This window comes from Fringilla coelebs, assembly GCF_963513975.1.
Source record: "Fringilla coelebs genome assembly, chromosome: 4".
Lineage (NCBI taxonomy): Eukaryota > Metazoa > Chordata > Aves > Passeriformes > Fringillidae > Fringilla > Fringilla coelebs.
This window is the reverse complement of record NC_140032.1, coordinates 36,227,266-36,242,183: the sequence shown is the minus strand read 5'-3', so window position 1 is coordinate 36,242,183 and position 14,918 is coordinate 36,227,266. Positions and strand designations below refer to the sequence as shown.

Sequence of the window (14,918 nt, the reverse complement as noted above, 5' to 3'; positions counted from 1 at the left end):
GTGACGTCCGCGGGGAGGGACGCGCGGGGAGCGGAAGTGCCGGTCGGGCTCGGCGGCGGCAGATTCGGTCTGCGCCCGCCGCCTCCGGGAACGGCCGCGGGGCCCGCCGCGCTGCCGGGGAACGGCGGCGCTCCCGCCGCGCGGGTGAGCGTCAGCATCGCTCTGGGGCGCCGGCTGTCCCCGCCGCGTGGGCCTGCTCCTGGCCCCGGGCTGTCCCTCTCTGCCGAGACGGCGAGCTCTGGGGAGGGCCCGGTCTCCGCTCTGGTAGGGGCGAGGAAAGGCGGGTGGGGAGCCGGCCCCGGTCCCACTCTGGCGATTTTGCCGCACGGCGTTGGTTCCGGGACCGCAGCCCGCCTTGCCGTGTCCTGGCTGGGACGCTCTGTTTTTCCGCTGGTGCCCAGGGCAACCAGCCGGGGACCGGGGAGGCGCAGTCCCTTGTGCCGCTCGCTGGTGTGCAAGTGGCCTCTGCGCGAAGGGGACCGCAGCTGGCACGGCGGCGAAGTCCCGTAATTGCCGGTGATGTTTTTGCAGCTCTGCCCCAGCTCCCCGCCCTGTGCAACAGGAGAGTCTAGATTCAGTTGGGAAAAATCAAAAGTCTAATTGTTGGGCATTTCAAAGGCAGCGTTTACAGTGTTAGCATACTTGGTGACTTGCATGCGGCCTTTTTTTTTAGTTTTTGTTTGTTTGTTTTGGTTTTTTTTTTAGTTCTTTACATTGATCCTTTGGATATCTATCACACGCAATTTTGACAGTTGTTCTTTGAGCCACTTCCCCAAAGTTCTATATTATCATACCTTGAAACTTTGTTATGCTCGATTTTATTCTTGATAGCCAGTGCTCTGTAAATTCTACAGATTTCTACAGACAAAAGCTGTGTATCTCATTTTACTGGGTTCACCGTCCCAAGATTTGCTACCAACTTGACTGTTACTTTTATGATCTCTTAGGATGATCTCTTAGGCTATTTTGTAGTGACAGTAGTTACCAGTTTTTACATCCAGAGGCCTGGTGTAAAAAGAAAGGATTGTTGATACTTTTGGGAAACAGGCTGTATATGGTTAGATGAAATCCTGTGAGAGTGTCTTCTGTGAATATTTGCATTGCAGATTAGAGCTTCAGTTTTATGTCGTATTCTTTGAGATTTGTCTTGCTAGCTAGTTATATTTGCAAAACTATAGAAAGGATCACATTTTAATATAGGGCAGGAAGAATAGCTGCCTCAATTTCCAAATAATTGGTTAAATCCTTCCAAGCTTTGAAAAGTAAATATTGTGTACATCTGTTTAGTGCAACTAATAACCCGGAACCTAATGATTAAAATAAAGGAACCTCATGATTAAGTAGGAAGAAAATCCTTTCAACAAGGGCAGAACACATGGGAAGAGCCTAATCTTGAGGATTGCTGATTAAACACCGTAGAAGCACAAGAAGAAAAACACCCACAACAAACCCAGCCAACTGTAACTGGAAGCTTTCACTGTATCTTGAGACCATCATTTCATTTATCGGCTGTGTGACTGTGCCTCTTCACTGCTTGCATTGCTAGGCTTCAAAATATTAGTTTTGTAGCAAGAAAAGAAATTTAGTGAAGATAGTGGCAGGTAATTCTCTCCCAGGTTCTAGCAGAAAGTTGAATTTAAATGATTATTGCATTTTGTAATTTTTGTGTACGTAATTCTTTTTAAAAGATGCACATTTTTATGTTTATTTCATAATCTGAAAGAAGAATAGCGTTTGGAATAATGGCAACAGGAGACCTAAATGGAAGTTTAAGAAAAATAGAGCAAGGACTTCGCTTGTTAAATTATCCACGAGATGTGGATTACACAGTGTAAGTGGCTATATGTAAACTTATGCTAATACATGATGACAGCAAGATGTGTAAACAAGATATGTACAAGGATTAGCATTGCACCCAGTGATAAGCAAAACATAACTGGGACCTTGGGGTGTGGTCTGTGGGAATTGGAATATAAAAGTATGCAGTTTTGCTCTTCTGAACAATCCTTAGAACAGTCCTGTATTACTGTCTTGCTCCTCTTCTGCTGTTCTTGTCTTTATTTAATCACCTTTCGGATTTCTTTGGTAGTACTTGCCAAACTTCCTTCAGGAAATTTCATCCTGTCAAGATTAGAAACAAAAAATGGTCTGGATGTTGAACTGGAAGTGCTGGTGGGTGTTAGACTTGACAGTGTTTAAATTTTACGTTGATCACAAAAACACTTTCTTGAGCATTTTGCAGATAATAGCAAAGATGGCTGAATGAGAGATACCCGGACAATGAAACCTTAGAATGAAAGATATTTAGATAGAACCTGCTGTGTATTTATTCCTTTCAAATTAAATGTTGGAATTCATGTAATGAAAAGCTTTTGTTACCTTCTGCTGTGTAAAATACTTTTGTTTCTTTATAGGTTAGTAAAGGGTGATCCAGCTGCATTTTTACCTATCATCAGCTATTGTTTTACATCTTTTTCAACTTGCATAGCGGAGCTTTTGGTGAAGTGTGATGTGGAACTGACAGCCAAGAGCGACTTGCGTTTTATTGAAGCTGTTTATAAGGTATCTATTCATGTTCTTTGCTAAAGAAACATGGGTTTGAGTACAACTCTACAGAAATTAAACATTTACTATGAGCTTTACTGGCAAGTGAAAGTTTTTGGAAATGAACATGAATTTTGGTTCTGTTAGGATTTAAGATGAGTAGAGGGTCGCCGTGTGCAAGTTTTTAGATTTTAATGAAAATAAGGATGGGTGGTGGTAGCCAAATTTTGGTTTTGAGGCATTTGCAGAAACAGTAATATTGTTAGATGTTAGTTTTGAAGAACACAGAAGTTTTTATTGGACAAAAAGATTTATAGAAGTGACCTTGGCTAAAATCTTAACCACCAAAAAAAATCACAGAGAACTAAAAAAATTGTAATGTAAGAACAGTTTAGAAATACAGCTATTTTGAAACACTATGCCATTTTAATATATTAAGTTAAATATTCACCTTTTATAAATCAGAATCAAATTCTTAACTGATTGAAAATAACTGAACTGTCCTTAAAATATACAAAAGCACGTTTTTATGAGAGGTGGATTGATGAATTAAGAAACAGTGGCTTATTCAGACTAGTTTTCCATCTGAGAGGAAAGGCTTCTTTGGGAGTCTTAAGTAACCCTCTGATGTATTTGCTGAGATTAATATAACTTTTTATTGTAAATTCACTTTAAAAGCTCTTAGTTTTAAGTTTTTTTAGTATTAATTTGTATAGTTGGTTATTTTTGGATCTTAAGACTGTGAGTTGAAGTTTACAAGAGTGATGTGAATGAAAGAGGAGATATGTTTAAGGCCTAGTTAAAGAAACAGCTATATATTTATTGATTTATATAAAAATAATTGAATGAGAAAAGGCGTAACTGCTGAAGTGCAGAATGAAAGACAAGATTGTAGTAAAATAAAAGTATGGGCATGCCATTTCTACAGCAAATTGTGAGGTGATTTTGAAAGTGAAGTAAACTTTATTTTCTTGCAGTTTCTTCGAGATCAATTTCAGTATAAACCAATTTTAACAAAAGAGCAGTTTCTTCAGGTTGGCTTTGCGGAAAGAAAAATGCAAATTGTTTGTGACATTATCAACTGTGTGGTGAAGAAACATAAGGAGTTGAGTAACTCTAGTAAGGTACTGATCAAATGGTTGCCTTTTTTATAAGTTTCTTTTGACATGTTGATGCTGCAGATAAACAGGTCTTCAGCTTCTATTTGAAGATGCAGCATTGCTCATGGACCAAATAATGGAAAGTTAGTATGAAGCTCCATTGTAAGATGCTTGAATGCTTTCATTCAAGATATGAAGCTGTGAGTAGAAAAAAAATTAGAATGAAAATAAATCTAATTGTTGTTTTTACAGTAAATGATATATTTTCTTTTACACTTCTTGATGCAGCGAACATATGAATTAATAAACTTCTCAGATAAATTTAGAGGCAAAACAAAATCATTTGATATGTTGAATTTCTGTAACAATTCAAAAATGACACTTGTATTTGTTTCTCAAATCTGATTATTTTCCTCAATGATAGTTGTAATGGCATTATTTTTTATCAGTATGTGTTGTGTATCAGTCTCTGCTTTAATGAAAGGAATTTCCAGTCTTTATATTTAATTTTTTTTTTTTTTGCATTTTAAACAAGGCTTCAGGACTTCTGCATACTTAATTTGTCAGTTTTGAGGACATAACTTCATTTTTTGTATTTGTTTTACTTTCAGCTTTGGTGCAAGTTGTCTTTTCTATTTTTAGCCATCTATTGATGGCTAGCATAGGTATTAATGAATGTAAAAGTATGGTATTTACTTCTGCATCTGTGTTCTCTATAAATTTGGGTCTTATTTAATTTTTTTTAGACATTATTATACTATGGAGGTGTAAATGTGTTTGTGTGGGGGTGCCATGAAATATTCCTGTCAGTCAGTGATGGTGTTAGAAAGTGGGATGTGGAATCCTGAAAATTTTCCTGTGTTTTCTTCTGTTCACTTTGGAGGTTAAATCCCAAACGAGAAAAAAAATCAGGCCTCTTAAATTTGAAGTATGGTCAAATTGTGGTAAAGGTCTTGCTGATCCAAGTCGCAGTGCTCTGAATTCCAAACAGGTATGAAAATAATTTTTGTGTTTTATGTCTAAAGGTTAATCTCGTTTGTAGTAGGTCAGGCTCTTGATGAAATTTTTCGCTTTTGTTTTGGTTTTAATACTTAAAACTAGTTTTGATGTGGGCTGGTGTTTTTTGTTTGTTTTTCTCCAATGTGGGGTTGGCTGAAATAATAGCTGAAATACAGAGGATGTTGCCTCTCTTTTACTGAGTAGTTGATCTCGAAGTCTTGCTGGTAATGACCTAGTGTTGTTGTTGGTGCTATATTTGAATTATATCAAGTGTAAGGGAGAAAGATGGAATGGGACAAAGATGTATTTTTCAATGGAAAAAGATACAATGGGACAAAGAAGCTGTATGGTGTTTGAAAAGTGAAGTGTGCTTCGCCCAGCATGTGTTTTCAACACAGCTTTCAAAACTGTTTGGTGTTTTATCTGAATCTGTTCAGCAAGTTTTCATAATGTAGCATTCCTTTTGGCTTTGGTTTTACAAAGGTAAAATGATTATGCATTAAGTAAAAATGTCTATACATTATGCCTCTCTTGACTTGTGAAGGAGGCAGCTTTCCTGATATTATCTGCTAAAAGGGTGCAAAATAAAATTGTAGAAAACTTTTAGGAATATGACTGCCTGTTAATAGCTGGTGGTTTCTACTTGTAAGGAAAATACTGCTTTTATCAAGGAAAACTTTGAAGAAAGTATTTGGAATGGATTCTCTGTCTCTTCTAGTTGTTTAATAGTAGCTCTGAATGGGATAGATATGTGTGTTTTAAGAATTCTCTAGTAGAGGAGAGTTTCAGCTTAACTAAAACATTGAGCAATCTGTACATATTAAGATGCTGCACAGAACTAGTAATTGTGCATTCTTAATCATTAAGTATTTAATTTTGTGATAGTATCATAAGATTTAATCCACCTAGAAGGAATTGCAAAATTTCTCTTTGTTTTCTCTAAGGAAAGCCTTCAAAGGAAACTAATGTATACCTCATAGGGCTATTTTGCTGACAGTTGTCAAGAAAAAGGAAGAATTATAATCTTCCTAGTTAAACCTTTATTGTTCTTAAAGTTTTAGTCATGGTTTTGGTGTTGAAACTGTCTATACATATGACTTTCGCTGTAGGTAATAACATATTTTCCAGTCCACACTTAGAAATCTAACAAACTTTAAATAAGGGAGGACATTCATGTCTTCATTACTGTTTATGGAAAGGAAACAAGATACACGATATGTATGGTGAAGTACATGCATATTTGTTTTACAGTTCCTTCAAATCTGTATGATTTTTTAAAACTTAAACTGCCTGCTCTTGCTTTCTGTATGTTGCAACCAGTTGGGATAAGATAGTTAGATTTAAATAAATATTGAAATAATAGGTCTTATGTGTTACTACTTGGCTAATGAATTGAAATACTTTTGTTATGAATAACAGCAGCAGTTAGTTGTTTGTTTGTTTTTTAGTATACTCAAAAGAAGCCCCTAGTCGAACGGCACTCAGGAAATGAAGTTAGTGGTGATCTTTGTCCGCTACCCCTTCCAGCACAGGGAGGGACTGAGGAAGAATTGTGCCCAGATGATGATATCGTGGAAGTTAAATGTGAACAAGTAAGAACTTCTATTTTAAGATGTCTTTTTATTACAGGATTTGTCTAAAGGGATAAAGTTTTTTACACTGTATCTATATTTTAGGAGCATGCAGCGGATATTTAATAAATGTATTGAAAAAGTTGGAAAAAGGAAAAGTCAGTTAAATTGTACTGTCTCTTTCAAGACACAGTTGTGTCAACAGCTTCTTTTAGAAGCTGGGTTCCCTGAGTAGGTATATTTTGGTAACTCGGAAGAAAAATAATTTTCTAATGTAGCAGGATGTGGTTACTGAACTTGAAGATTGCACCTAATTCGTTTGATCAAGCAATGAATTGTTTCTGTTTTGAAATTATAGGATATGTTCTTATCGGTATTTTCAGGTCATAGAAGAAAATTCACAAATTGAGTTTTTAAAGAATCAGCTTGCAGATTTCCAGGAAAAGCTTCATAAGCTAGATTGGATAGAAGATAAGCTACAAGTTTTAGAAGAGAAACTGCAAGGGAAGGTGATCATAGATGAGAAGGACTGGAATAACTTACTGAATCGAGTTTTGCTTCTCGAAACAGAACTGTTGTTACAATCCAGAAAGGTGTGTTAACTTCTCTTTTAATTCTATTAAAAAAATTGCCCAGACATAATCTTGTTGGTCTGTTTCTGCCCTCCCTGCCTCCTGATGTGTTTTTGTCACTGGTTTTAAAGGTACAGTCCGAATGCAAGTGCTGTTTATGAAGTTGATGGGTTTTTTTTGTTAACTGTTAAATTCTATTCTCTGAGAGTCTATGAACCAAAGTTCGTCGTCTGTTCTCATTAGTAATGATTCAGTGTCATTTTATTTACTACTAAAGTTATAGAAGAAAGTGTTTGAACATAGAGTCTTCATTCTCTACAACAGATAGTGACAAAAATGGATGGCATGCACAGTGGTAAATACAGGGTTAATCAAAACCCTGATTTTGATAAGAAATAAAAGTTATTTCTTATTTTAGTCATATGTGTAATTTATGGGTCCCTGAAATTTCTAGTCTAATCAGTGGGGTTTTTTCTCCTATGCCCACTCTCTTTCCCCACTTCCTATTTTTTGTCAATGATGTTCATTGCATTTTTGAATGTGTGAAAGGACTACAGTTGTGATGTGGCTACATTTGGCATAGCAAATAAAGCCTCTTGTTGCATTAAGGTTGGATTATTTTTCATGCTGTTGAAAGGCCCTTGTGTGCACATTATGTACTTTGATATATGTACACATATAAATATTTTGAGTTGCAGTGAACCATAGGATCACTTTGAAATTAATCATGTGATCCAAAAATTTTATTCTCTTGAGCATCTTGTGTATCCTTCAGACACTGTCAGATGCTTTCAAGAAGTTGAAAATCCTTGTGGAAAATAGTTGGTTGGCGTTGCATTTTTCTTTGCAGCTGTAAACCTGTTGAATTTATTCACATCCAGGAGCTCTGTGCATTTTGCTGACCCCCAAATTTGAAAATGTTGCTGATACTTGTGTCCAAGGCGTGTTTTACTGTGTGCCTTGCATGTATGGTGGTTATGCAAAGTCTTGAAATACAGAGATGTTCAGACTGATCACAAGGTTATTTCTAAAAGCTGTAGCTCAGTTAGTAAGGATAGATATTCTCAATCACTTAAAAAAAAATTTTAGGTCAGTAGTAGCTTACGTGATTTTACCATCTGAAATCAGATTCTTATGGATCATGTGTCCAAATAATACCACCAGTGATAATGGTTTTTTTTTCTGGCAGCAGTCTCAAGAGGCCTTCAGGTGAACAGCCACAGACAGTTTTTCTCCTGCATCAAATGTATTCTTTTCAAGAAATTATTGTAGCACGTGGGAAAGCTCATGTTTCAGACTAGACTTGTTCTTTTGTTTTTGTAAATTTGGTTTATTACTGCTTCACTAACATGTTTATTGCAGTTATTCATATGGTTGGAATAGTATTTGGAAAATACTCTCAAAAAGTACTCAGAAATTTCCAGCGATAATTATATTTCTGTACTGCATGTTACTGGAAGAATTCACCTGCAGAAACAAGTTCAGTTATAGTTTCTGCATGGCATTCTATATACAAATATATAAGACTATATACATATGTATACATAGTCTTCAGAGCTAACTGTTTTGCAATAGATGTTTGAAAACTGCTAGAAATAATCCTTTGGGCCACAGAGTTGCTGCTTTTTTGTTTGATGAAATTGCATCCAAGTCCTGCTTCTCACATACAGAAACAATTCAGAATTACTCCTCTTATTCTTGCACTTTACAGGGAATTTTTGGCATCTAGCCAACATAGCAGGAACACTCTGTCTTTTGCTGTTGCCAAAGTAGCAGCAGTTGTGCATGTAAGTTCTGGGAAAGTCTGAAAGCTACCAAGTCCATTTCAATGAAAGGAATTGAACAGACGTAGTCTCTGCAGATTCTATTTTTGTGTTTTTTAAGAGCTAGACATTATTACAGTTTTTTTCCCAGCATTTTCCCATACAATACCTACTATTTCTCCTTCATTAATATATTTGGGTGTAGTATTCCCCTGTTAGCTGATGTAGTTTCTCCAGTATATAAAGTGACAGATTTTAAAGGCTGAGATATCAAATCATAATGCTTACTCATTGGTAAAAAAAAAATCTAGATGTTGTTTGAGTGTTTCATGTTTTTACTTTGAAATTAGAAAGTTGAACTCAAAAATACTATTGTTTCCTTGCTTATGAACAACCTTTTTAAAGTTACATCAAGTTAAACTGAGAATGTTTCTTAAAAGAGCCCTCTCATTTAGGAGCCTGGGAAACCAGCTTAAAATAGCCTTCTGGGTTCTTAGCATTTAGGTGCAATAAATTTCAGTTAATCTATAGGCTATTTTTTTAGGACTGAGGACTCTATTTTTGAATATCAACCAGCAGTAGAAGAAGGCACACTTACTTTAAGCTAATGGCAACCAATGTTGAGATGAAATTATTAGTACAGGCTAAGAGCATTCTGATTGTCCATTCTACTCATAAGTATATGCACTGTATTTTGACCTGGTTTTGACCTCATCATGAACAGCAATATTGATATTTTAAATAGACCTGTTAAATAGACTAGTTTTTTGATGAAGTGCATTTATAGAAATGTTGAATTTTTTTAGTCCTGTGAAGATATTTGTGCAGTGCCAACATATCTGCATGGTGTAGCACGCAAGTACACACATACCTGGTACTTAAATATAGTTTTGTTCAGTCAGAAGATGATTTAAACAGGGTGTATGGCTAAAATGCAGTAAACTTGTATTTCAGAGAGACTTTCCTAAAGACTTCAGCAATATAAATCAAAAAAGAACTTCTAGTAGCATTCCAGTTTCCCTTGGTGAGTTATGTATTTATTTATTTTTAATTAATTATTTTCCTTTTAATTAATGTAAATATGCTAAACATTTCTTGCTGACCTTGACTAAAATAGTTGAAGTAGGTAACTGCAATTTAGTGACCTCTGAATTTAAGACCATCCTGCAGATTAGAAGTTAACCTCCTCATCATTTAATGTTTCTAACTTATTCTTTAGATGATTGAGTTGCTGTAGCATACTAAGTAATAGTTTAAAATAGCTACTAAAAATATCAAAGATGCAAATTAATGTTCTGTTACTAAAGCTGTGAATAACAATATTGTCATTTGGACTTAAAGCGGTTAATGCATTTTTAGAACATGATATTCTCAAGCACAAATTGAGTTGTTTTTGCTGCCACTAATAACTTTTAGGTTGCTGTTTTCTTCTTTAATGGGGCTCAGACAAATCATGATTCATAATCTTTGTTGGTTTTCAACTCACTGCTGAATGTTTTCTATATTTAATCTCTGAAGCAGTTAGCAGCTGCCCAAGTGGCATTTTTGATAAATGTTCTTGTTTTGAAGAGAAAGTCAAAATCTTTTTCTTCTGTTTCCAACTTCCGTTTAATTTTGATAACCTACAAGAAATAAACAAAGCAGACTTAAGTGGGAAAGAAGTTAAAAGCACTGCTCAGGCCATGAGTAATTCTTCTGTCTTCCTCAATGGTAGCTCTTTAGCCTTTAGCTCTATTAGCTCCCTCTGTTCTCTTCCTTGATTTGGCCTGTTTCCCTTGTGGCAGCTGTTATTCCTACCACCAGTGGTAAGAAGGATATTCTATTTTCCATTCTCACATATTAGGCTTTTTTGTCCAGTGTTGGGCTTTTGAATTGTAAATAAAAAGGAGTCTTAGTAATCCAGTTTCCTTGGAAATTAGGAAGGCAGTTCTTGGTTATGTCGAAGCTTGTTTTTATCCTGGAGTCTCAGAAATGGGACCTTTATTTTACAGGACTCAGCTTGCAACATGTTTACTTCCTGTGATAAGTTTAGTGGTTACTGACACTTGAGGACTTTGTAGTAAGTAAACAGGCAGATGGGTTTTTGAAAGAGAATTTTCAGACTCCCCAGATTCTGAATTTGTTATTCCTGCTTTTCTAGAATTCAGGAAATTTTAGGCATAAAATTTATGAGGACAGTCTTAACTCTTTTATCTGAGAGTATAGTACTTGGGATACTTTCTGGCTCTCTTTTTTGGTTGTAGTACTCTTCAGAAATCACAGCTGTACCAAATTTAAAAAAAAATTAATTTTTATTAAAAACCAGTTTATTATGAATTTTAGATACAAAGTAGTGTAGCTACATTTGTTCCACAGGTATGATGTATAGATGGTGATTTTACTAAAAATGGGTATGGGAACGTGTTTTTTCAAGATACTAAATTCTCTTCCCTGACAATAGTCATCTAAAATTACAAAGAATATTACAGCTTCCAAATGAAAAAAAAAAAAAAGACAAAAAAAAGACAAAAATTCTGCTGCATATAAGACAGGTTACTTAGCACAAATTAAAGACATGTTTGAGCAGGCAGCTTACAATAAAAATGATGTAAACTTTATGAAATTACTATTGAAGGTTTGGCACTGTAATCAGATGCTCGTAAGCTTTGGTTTTATTCTAATCAGGAGAAAATAATCTTCTTAGTAATCTTTAGAATTTGCTTTTTGTATATTATATATATTATACATAGGGTCATATTGTACTTGTTTTTAAAAAATGAGAAACCTATTTTGGACTCTCATAGTAGCTTTTTCCTTCCCCTCTCTAAACAATGCATTCTCTTCTGTTATTGCCTACTGTAAATCACATTATTTGATAGCTGACCTTGCAAAAGAGAGCAAAAAGGCAAAGGTGACATAAAACTGAGCGTTTCTCTATAGATACAGAGAGGAATGAGGAGATGCCAGAGAGTCATCTTCAGTCGTCTGGATGCAGTTCACTGTTATCCACAGACCAGTCTCCCAAAGACATGACCATTAATTCTCATGATCTGACAGACATTTCAAAGGTAAGTAAAGCTGGTGAATGCTCAGTTGATTTCCTTTGAGGTCAAGAGAACAAGTAAGCATTGGTTTTAGTTGTATATACTGATAGAAAAACGAGGAAACTATGCAAATCTACATCTAGGTCTGTCTCATAAAAATACTTTTCATATGTAAACAGTGCTTAAAGTCACATTTTCTCTGAATTTAAATTGAAAGTCCATCTGAAGAATGTAAGCTTTGAAGAGTTCACTAACTATGTTGCTTTTAAATTGTAGGAGACAATAAGACAAAGAATGGAAAAGATAAGTAAAATGTAAGTAATAGGAAAGGGCAGCAGGAATTTATTTCCCAGGAGGGAGTTGTACTGGACTGGGGCACAGAGAATGTACATATGTGTTCCAAACCTCAAAGGTCTGTACATCAGGTGTGGCATTTCCTTATGGCTCTACTGGATAATAAATCCACTTACAGTTTTGTATTTGTGGGATGAGTCACTGTTTTGGTTTCTAAAAAGCAGTAGAAAGCACTCTTAATAGTATTAACTAGAGAATAAAGAGTGTTTAGAATTTGGTTGATAAGAAATAGGATTATTATTTATTTACTGCTTGAAATTCCCTGGTACTTGCAATTTTTCTTCCTGAAAAATACCTGTTATCCTAACTGTTTTTTATTACTTAAGGAAAAGTAATAATAAAAGTAAGCATTATAATAACTATATTAAGATGTATTTGATATTAATTCTGAGATCTAGAATAAAATTTTTTGTTATATTTTTATTATACTTGAAGAGAAATGTGTTGCTTTACCATGTTTCTCTAGCAAGAGGTTTCTTTTCTGTAAGTGTGTGGCCTATAAAAAGCTCTAGCCTTTTCTGTAATTTTAATTTCATTGTGTGGGTTACTTCTTTTTTTGTGTACTTGAGGTTTATTGATATATGGTAGGCATTTAAAATAGAAACCAATTGCAGGGGAAAAGGGCGGGATAAGAGAAACTGTATGGGGTCCTGCTGCTTATTAGTATTTTGGATAATTAGGAAGTTAAAAGCAAGTCAGTTATTTTGTACTCTATTTTATTAAGTGTATGTAAACTAAAATTTATTTTCAGAATTGAAGAAACCTTCAAATTGTTCAAAACACCAAGCCCACCTCTGGCAATACCTGCAAGCACAGGTGTTCAGACCTGGTCTCTGGAGACTTACGGATACCAGAAATAATCTGTATGTTTGTACAGCGTTAAATTTTTAATATATCGAATTTGTAATGATCACCAGTGCTTTTATTGCTTTGAATAAATATTTTACTCATGCATCTGTGTATTGATTTCCCTCCCCAAGACCACAATTTTTGGTTTTAAAGACTGTTCAAATAGCTTCTTCCCCCCTCCTTGCACTTTTGTAAATTGAAGTCATTACAGCAGTGTATTCTTGTGTTGACATTTGTTAGCAGTGTGCTAAGTAATATGTTTTTTAAAGTGCAGGCTTGAGGACTGTGGTTTACATCCTGTTGGAAACATTCCAGCTGGAACTTGCATATTACACCCAAGAGGCATTCTTACATACCATCTTACCATCTGTACTCTTGAATAAGTCTTAATAAAAAACTTACATACACAGTTTCAAATATGTACCTTTTTTGCTGCTTTTTAAAAAAAAATTATTTTTAAATATAAGTTTTCATGCTGAGCTGGAGAGCACCAACACTTTATGGCTTCCATTAACACTGACAAAGTGGGGGTCAGTTTGATCCTAAACACAAAAATGTGCAAGTAAGTCCACAGACTTTGACTGCAAGAGATGTGTTGAGTGTTTTAGTGCTCTTACCCAACACATTTTAAGACCAGCAGCACAGATGGAGACCAGTCAGTATACAAAGAAACACAACATTTTCATTATTTGAAGCCATATTAAGATTTCTGTTTAGAGACATAAGTAGATGTAAGACTTCCATAAACATATGATCAAACCAAAGATGTGTGAGGCTTGATTAGATTTATTTGTTTATTGTTTTTTCTTGGTAGCCTATCATATCAAGGTCCTGTTTTAATACTTCACTTTAAAAGACTTTTAGAGTTGAATATTACAGACCAGTCGGAATTTTTTGGGGGTGGAGTTTGCAGATGAAGGCAAAAGCAGCTGTTTAACATGCTCTAAAAATTATTTCTATGTTTTAACAATAATTATGATTTTTTTTTCCTATAACCATATGGAATATAAATGGACTTTATTTTACACTGAAATAGAAGAGGTTACGGCGATCTGTTATGTTCTATAAACTAGTTCTGGGTTTTTTAGACTTCTGTGACTTCTGTGATTTTTCAGTTGTTTAAAAATAAAAGAACCTATAACGATTGCATTGTAGAAATGTGTTTTGCTCCTTGATTGAAAATAGGCCTTGCAAATCACTGTTCATTATTCTAACAATGCAATGAAAGGAGGTTTCCTTCTAAATGTTAGAACAATTAATGTCTTAAACTAGGACTATAGCACCATCTTGTGGAAATCTTTATAAAGTCATCAAAGAAATAAAAATTAATATTTCTGTCTGCTTTAAGTTGCTATGATCAAATATTTTGAATTATCTCTCTCCTATTTTTCCTCTTTGTCTTGAAGTCAGAGTTGCTTTTATGTTCAGTAAGATATTTATTTTCTGTGATATTTGTTAAAATTTGTGGCAGGAAAGAGAGGAATGGCAGTTGTTTATTGATGTCATGGCAAAAATGAGAAGTCTTAGTGTACTTGACTCAAGTTACAGAGACTTCTCATTGAATGCATCTGGGGAATGCAGCAAGTGTTAGAAAAAGTTCTTTCTCTGTGTGCAATTCAATATCATCTCTATTTAGTGCTATATAATTGAAAATCCCAGGTTATTCAATTATGTACTTCTTCCAGCAACATATACAGTACTGAAAAGCTAAAATCAAGGATATGGACAAGCTGAAGTTTGAGCAGTGCATTATTGTCTTGCAAAGGTTAATTTTTTGGAGAAACAGGAAAGTAAGATGTTCAATGTATATTAAAAGCTACTGACTGTGGAAATTATTTAGTTACTTTGTATTACTGATGCTTAAAATTCTTTACTAATTACTAGTTAACAGGGCTTGAAACAGCCTTTTTCTATCAACTACTTGTTTTAACAAGTTGGCATCATTGCACACAGTTGCAGTTGTAATATATTCTACTTTATTTATTTGCTAATCATTTACAGTTATCTTTTCAAACGCTTCATGCCACATGTAGTTCCTGGGTTTTTTTGGGGTTTTTTTAGGATCTTTTTTAACTCTCTGTGGGGAAAATAATTTATAAACCTCAGACAGCAAATTATGCTTCCTCAGGAAAATATTATATCT

General features: G+C 35.0%; 1 protein-coding gene across 7 annotated transcripts; it reads left to right on the top strand.

Annotated features, from left to right (window-relative positions):
- Positions 1–22: 22 nt before the first annotated feature.
- Positions 23–12,878, top strand: CEP44 (centrosomal protein 44). Of its 7 annotated transcripts, none has more exons than XM_084204471.1 (11): positions 23–144; positions 1,689–1,831; positions 2,415–2,562; positions 3,522–3,668; positions 4,528–4,635; positions 6,092–6,235; positions 6,598–6,807; positions 9,504–9,573; positions 11,475–11,596; positions 11,849–11,886; positions 12,678–12,878. In XM_084204471.1, exons 2-11 carry the CDS (start codon positions 1,743–1,745, stop codon positions 12,784–12,786), a joined length of 1,185 nt encoding a protein of 394 aa, XP_084060597.1. In that variant the 5' UTR covers positions 23–144; positions 1,689–1,742; the 3' UTR covers positions 12,787–12,878. The 7 variants fall into 7 exon arrangements, with proteins under 7 accessions (XP_084060597.1, XP_084060592.1, XP_084060598.1 ...); XM_084204466.1 differs by having other exon boundaries at positions 11,469–11,596; XM_084204470.1 differs by having other exon boundaries at positions 39–144; positions 1,727–1,831; positions 11,469–11,596.
- Positions 12,879–14,918: the final 2,040 nt, after the last annotated feature.

What these genes read in the sequence shown, in the direction of transcription:
- CEP44 (XM_084204466.1), top strand. Translation starts at nt 1,743, where the DNA reads ATGGCAACAGGAGACCTAAATGGAAGTTTAAGAAAAATAGAGCAAGGA. An exon ending in ATCTGACAGACATTTCAAAG is followed by an intron (nt 11,597 to 11,848) that starts GTAAGTAAAGCT and finishes TTTAAATTGTAG; the next exon opens with GAGACAATAAGACAAAGAAT. An exon ending in ATGGAAAAGATAAGTAAAAT is followed by an intron (nt 11,887 to 12,677) that starts GTAAGTAATAGG and finishes ATTTATTTTCAG; the next exon opens with AATTGAAGAAACCTTCAAAT.